General features: G+C 42.8%; 1 protein-coding gene across 1 annotated transcript; it reads left to right on the forward strand.

Moving 5' to 3' along the window:
• The first annotated feature begins 2,598 nt into the window (after window positions 1-2,598).
• LOC106815090 (putative aldolase class 2 protein CC_1201) lies at window positions 2,599-5,598 on the forward strand. Its single transcript, XM_014819520.1, has 5 exons — window positions 2,599-2,772; window positions 3,262-3,415; window positions 3,735-3,897; window positions 4,261-4,505; window positions 4,774-5,598. Exons 1-5 carry the CDS (start codon window positions 2,600-2,602, stop codon window positions 4,933-4,935), a joined length of 897 nt encoding a protein of 298 aa, XP_014675006.1. The 5' UTR covers window position 2,599; the 3' UTR covers window positions 4,936-5,598.
• The last annotated feature ends 995 nt before the right edge of the window (window positions 5,599-6,593 follow it).

The raw sequence follows: 6,593 nt of genomic DNA on the forward strand, positions 1-6,593 counted from the left end.
GCGCCTCCCCATAGGTCAATTAATGGGCTAGAGTTAGTGAGAGCGGAAGGGAAATTGTCTGCGGCGGGCCCGCGCCCCGCCCACCCCCCCGTGGCACACGACGCCATGACACCGATAGTATCCCGCCGCCCGACTTTAGGTCGCCGGGGATACAAATTATTGCTTCCAACTGGGACTACGGCAGCAGATGACCTGCGTAATTATAGCAAAGCCATACATCAAGCTAGAAACATATGAACAAGGTTCGAGAGATAATTTGGAATATTATTAAGATTTCCAACACGTTTATCCTCTACAAAGACCAAAGCATCCGTTTTAGGTTTTCGTTTAATGAGAGCCAGCTTCTAGCACAGTGGTATATATATATATATATATAATTTTTTATGTTAAAGTTTTTTTTTTTTTTTTTTTTTTTTTTTTTTTTTTTTTTTTTTTACAATTTTATTTTTTTATATTATATCTATATATATATATAGAGATGAGCAGGAGAGGGGAGAGAGAGAGAGCAGAGAGAGCAGACGAGAGAAGAGGAGATCGGAGAGAGAGAGAGAGAGAGAGAGAGAGAGAGACGAGAGAAGAGAGAGAGGAGGACGAGAGGCAGAGACTGAGAGAGAAGAGACAGAGACAGAGGACAGAGACAGAGACAGAGACAGAGACAGAGAGACAGAGAGAGGACGATGACGAGAGATGAGGAGCAGAGTAGAGAAGAATTTCTGCTGAGATGCACAAAGTGAAAAATAACTGAAAAACAAATATGTATTAGAAAAATTTTAATCTCATACAATAAAAAAATTGAAACCTACAATTTTTCTTCATATCATCATTTCGTGGGAAAACCACAAAAACAATAATAATCATAGTTTAAAACGAATTAATCACTGGACTAAATTTAAATTTAAAAAGCAATAGAAACCCAAAACAGACACATATTATGTATACACCTTATTATACACGCACGTGCCGTGCCCCTAATTGACCTAGCGCTACCAAACTTGGTATACTTACACATCTTGGGGAGAAGGTGTGTCGCGTACCAAAACCAGGTCACTACAACCTTTAGCTTGACCTTAATTATATTTCCCTTCCGCTCTATAACTCGGCCCCTAATTGGCCTAGCGCTACCAAACTTGCTATACTTACACACCTTGGGAAGAATGTGTGTCGCGTACCAAAACCAGGTCACTGCGGCTTTTATTTGACATTGACCTTGACATTGACCTTTATCATATTTCCTTTCCGCTCTATAACTCGGCCCCTAATTGACTTAGCGCGACCAAACTTGGTATACTTATACACATCTTGGGGAGAAGGTGTGTCGCGTACCGAAACCAGGTCACTGCAACCTTTATTTGACATTGACCTTGACCTTGACCTTCATCATATTTTCCTTCCGCTCTATAACTCGGCCCCTAATTGACCTAGCACGACCAAACTTTGTATACTTACACATCTTGGGGAGAACACGGGGGATACATGTAGTTGGCGACAACTGCCCTTTCTAGTTATATTAGTAATAATTTTATGCTCATCCAAAGAGCATATGTAATAAGGTAGGAAAACCATTATAATTTCACTTATTTGGATTTTGAATATTAAATGAAATGAACTGGCAGCGGTGTATCCGTCCGTACCTTGCACTCGTCTCGTCATAGTACATGCATTGCAGCTGTCTCGCATGCTGTCCATGTTATCTCAAATGACACCAAATCAAGGTCATAGTTATAGACGTATATTAGTATTATTTGAACCATCATATTAGCAGGAAGACCATGAGTCCTTTTATCTAGCTAGACCCTTCGCTAATTATATTATTCAACTATTTTCAATAGGCCAAACTAAAAGAGCGAAAAACAGTAGAATTTAAAATGCACAGTACAGTATTACGCATTTTTAGTTATATCCAACTTGCACATTTATGTGCAAACGCCAGTAATCTTCTATATATATATACTTGGTTTCTCAAGTACTCGGTAAAAAGCTCGTTTTCAAATACCGTATTTGTGCAAGAGCAGATCATATTATATAGGGCCTGTGAAAATAACTGGGGGCCATACTTGCTTATAGCTTCAGGATTATTACTATTTATTTACTTATTATAATATTTATTATTAGCTTCAGGAGCGAGTAATAAAACATTTTTGTTTTCATTCACTCATGATAATATTATGTTGGGATCACTTGGGATTCCAATCGCAGTTAAAAATATATCCTTTTTATCAATACCGCTGTCGATTACTATTACCTCCGCCCAACGGAGGTTATGTGATCGCTCTTGTGTGTTAGTGTGTTCGCGCGATCGATATTAGCGCGTGAGTTAGCAGCAGGCCAGTCAGTCAGCAGCAGCCAGCAGCTTGTAACACATACATGTTACATGCTGGCGGAGGTATGCACTCTCCGTGAGTGCCCTCTGTTTAGTTGGCAGTGTTTTCCTTCTGTGTTAGCTTATCATAAAATACATACTTTGGTCTATGAAAACCTGCCTGTCTCAGATAATACGGGTTCACTTCGGTCGGGTGATTGGTAGGTTAGTAAATACGCATATGCTGCATATATTCTGGTGGGTGGTACAAGTACACAACTCCCTGTTAGGTCAGTCAAAATGGCCGGTTTGATGCGTAGGGTCCTCCCGTTATCGCTACAGTTTGCAAAGGGTGTGTTTGTCAAGCGAACCCCGCGACTCCACCCTTCAGCTGCCCTCGGCTGCCGGGCTTACGCTTCCGCTTGGACAACCGCGCAATGTGACGATCCGTCTAGGGCGAAGGAGTTAAACAGGTAATATCAATACAATGTTCACGGGTCGCATACCGGGTGCGCGTACATTTTACGCAGTTAGTTCGCCCGACGGCTGAAAACTGATTGCATATATACAGATACCAGGGACCCGTTGCCCATATCTCAGCATCAAGTGATTCAGATTAGGGTAGACCCGTCTCAGTCAAATACAGGTCGTTATGGATGTTGAACATCGCTAGATGGTTATTTTGGTTGGTGAAGGTTTTAGTCGGCATCATATTTCTCTCACGCTGTACCCGGTATGTGCGGCGCTTACACGAAGAGCGAGTCTCGTGCCGTTGCAAACGATTTCGCTTCCCTTTATTTCATAAAGTTCACAATCCCCTCTACGGCACAAATTCTTCCAAAATAACTTTCCCAATTTTGTATTCTCATGTTATGTACATTATATCAGGGGTGGATAAAAGAGATCCCTATTAGATCTCCTAACTTGTCATAATGTCATTATTAGCACCTGATTATATGTAGGCAAGCACGCGTGGATCTGGCAGCCGTCTACCGCATCCTTGACGATCTGCAGTTCGGGGAGGGTGTTTGTAATCACATCACTCTCATGGCTCCGGCCCAGTCCGGCCACGGAAATGTGATGCTCCTTATCCCATATGGCTTGCACTGGAGCGAGGTTCGTTCTTGTCGTATACAGCGTATTGTCTTTGATATTTAAACGATTGCCACATAAACAGTATGTAAAATCAGGACGTGAGACATCTTGTGTTCTCTTGATAAAATCCGATTATCATCAAAAAGCTTTGCAAGCAGGTTAGTATTGTAATATTTATATATATATATATATATATATATATATAGTATATGGGTGTTGTGTATGTGCGCGTGCGTGCCAGTGCTCCGTGGCGTTGTGTGTTGCGTGCGTGCGTGTGTTCGCGCGCGTGTGTGTATCACGAAATTCCAGCTGCACAATATCATTTTATGTGTTTAAAAAGGTTACGGCATCGAGCCTCGTTGGACTAGATGACAAGCTGCAAGTTGTGGAAGGAGATGGAATGGCTGAAACAACCGCTGCATGTATTCACACAGAGTTACATCGCGCACGCCCTGATGCGTCTTGCGTGCTCCATGTACACCCACCCTACTCGACCGCGATAGGTTAGCGTGATGAGAATATACACTCACACGTATATATTCTTTTAATTATCTGGCTTTCATGCGTTTCTAGTCGTCAGTGTTTATATTGCTATCAAATGTTGATCTGTCACTTGTAGAGGCAGTATAGCGGCTGCGCGGTCAGGTGCAGAGGTAGAATGTGGGAGGGAATCATGTCGTTGTTGAATGAAAGAATATGGTTGGGGAGACATGATGTGAAAGCGACATCGATATTCAAGAGATGAAGAGGGTAGATTGTAATTTTTCCCTATGAAACGAATTATAAATGATAATCGAGAGGATACGCGAACGCCGTGTGGCCGCACATGCTTGCTATAATCTTAGAAAATCCCGATGTTCCCGCAGGATTACTAAAGGATTGCGGGCTGCTGATGGTACATCAGAATTCTGCCCGCTTCTTTAAGAACGTAGCCTACGATCGGAGCTACAGCGGTCTCGCTGATGTAAGCGAGGAGGGCAGGCGGTTAGGCGAGGTGATAGGGGACAAGGAGATCTTGGTGATGTGTAACCATGGAGTCGTCGCCGCTATGCCAAACACCGCGCAGGCGTTCGATCACGTTTACTATTTCGAACGCGCCAGCATGTTTCAGGTATTTGCAGGTTTGGATAATGACGGGTAGATATGGAAAGCTGTGTGCAACGCGGTAATGCACAGGTTAACCTTTCTGATGGCAAATAAAATAAATGTTGAATGATAAACTGATGAATGTAGACGGTCAAAAGTATGTAGCCGATATGATGAATTTATTATCATCATAAATTAATGCCCGCTATACGGTTATGTTATGAGAAGTTAATTTCTTCAATGTAATGCCTGAGTGGCGTAAAATACCACTTTTCACGTTTATTAAATTACAGGTGTTGGCAATGTCGTGCAACAGTGAGTTGGATTTGATTCCGAAGCCCATTCTTGAGTTGACCTGGAATCAATCGCGAAAGAATTTGGATTTTTTCGCCAAATGCCACTTCGACGCAATGAAGAGAGCTTTGCTGAGGAGGTGCCCTGACTTTGCCGACTAATCTAGCTTCCGATTTATGTTGCGTGCGTCGATCCCCTCATCGCGAGTGTAGTAAAAATGCAAAACGTTTTCACTAGCGAGACAAGTACTCACAGTTGTTGTTGCACTCACACTTCGCGCGAGCTGTGTGCGCTGTTCGCAGCATAAACGTGCTATAGCTGGCGCAGGTACTCTGCAGATCAGCTGGTGTACTGATACTCTCGTATTGATAACTAACAAGACGGTATCGTTGTCTGTTATTTACTCGTCTTGGCACCTGTTCGTTTTGCGGATGTACAAGACAGCCAACGTGAGAACCAGCATGTGTGGTTAAATATCGAGCGCGTGTAATCTGCAATGGAGGCAGTCGTTTATCTGATATGCGGGCGCATGCCCCTATTTCGATTAGCATGTTGTCACGGGCACATTTTTTATCATTCTAGTCGACAGCTTCCGAAGCCGATGAATTCCGCTCATAAGTAGAACCACGGTAAGGTTCGTTGGCGGTTATAACGGTGCGTGTGGTACGAGTGCATATATATATGCACGTACGAGTACATTCCCATATCCCATGTACCTGTGAGTGTGGTTCAAGGGGTCGTTGTATCGTTGTCGTCGTATCAGGTACTACAGATATGTACCCGAGGTACATGTATGTATACACAAAGTGTTCCAGACTTGTACTACAGAAGTGTACCCTAACCCTAACGCTAACCCTAACCCTAACCCTAAACATACCTCATATAAAAAATATAAACATAATACTAAACAACCTAAAACTGCCTCGGGTACATATCTGTAGTACCTGATACGACAACGACCCCATCTGCGTGAGTGTGTGGAGTAACTATTATAATCGCAAACCCCACTTCCCGCTCACCTTTTATTTTACCACGCAACCGACGTGCGAGACTTTTTTTTAACGGCTTATCGAAGAGATTGTTAGTAATTCTGCAAAGTTTTAGAAAACTCGGTGTTAGTCAAAAAGATGTGTTAGCCTACATCTCCGCAGCGCACGGGTAGACACATGACGTAGTGATATATGAGCGCTACCACGGCACTTGGAGCGTTTCAATAAAATATGATGCTAAATAACTACGAAATCTATTTACTACCAACGTCTTAATGTTTCTCTACTCTCTTTCGCCTATTATTGCCAACAATTTCCTGTAAATGCCGTGCAAATTCTCCTCTGCAACACACATGTACACCGCGCGCACGCTGCCGCACACTGACACATACAGGAGAGTCTCTAACGCAATATACGTTGATAATGTAAATGTACGCGATTTTACCAGTTTGGTTTGACGGAATCTGACATTTACCAAAACATACGTACCAAATTAACCACTACTCATTGTTAATTATAAAATACCCTACAAAAATATCGCAGACTAAATGATGCGGTGGTCGGAATAATCAGCACGTGACGGTCGGTCCATCATTTCACCAGGGTCTCAATTGTCTGATATGGTGTCAGTCCGTGTGACATATAAGTGGTCTCAGTGATGCACTACTTCTTATCTGCATATGTCTGCCCTTTGTATCGATTGCTATTTACATAACCTGTCGAGACGCTGATTCTTAAACAAACGTGTGTGCGTGCCCGCGCGTTACAGGTCTCATCTTTACATGTCCAACCTTCCTAGCATTGACGTCGCTTTGTCTTTACGCGCGTGC

The sequence above is a fragment of the Priapulus caudatus genome, unplaced genomic scaffold (assembly GCF_000485595.1).
Source record: "Priapulus caudatus unplaced genomic scaffold, Priapulus_caudatus-5.0.1 Scaffold28, whole genome shotgun sequence".
NCBI lineage: Eukaryota > Metazoa > Priapulida > Priapulimorpha > Priapulimorphida > Priapulidae > Priapulus > Priapulus caudatus.

Coding starts and splice junctions, on each gene's coding strand:
- LOC106815090 (XM_014819520.1), top strand. CDS start 2,600: ATGGCCGGTTTGATGCGTAGGGTCCTCCCGTTATCGCTACAGTTTGCA. Junction 3,416..3,734: donor ATGGCTTGCACTGGAGCGAG/GTTCGTTCTTGT, acceptor GTGTTTAAAAAG/GTTACGGCATCGAGCCTCGT. Junction 3,898..4,260: donor ACCCTACTCGACCGCGATAG/GTTAGCGTGATG, acceptor ATGTTCCCGCAG/GATTACTAAAGGATTGCGGG.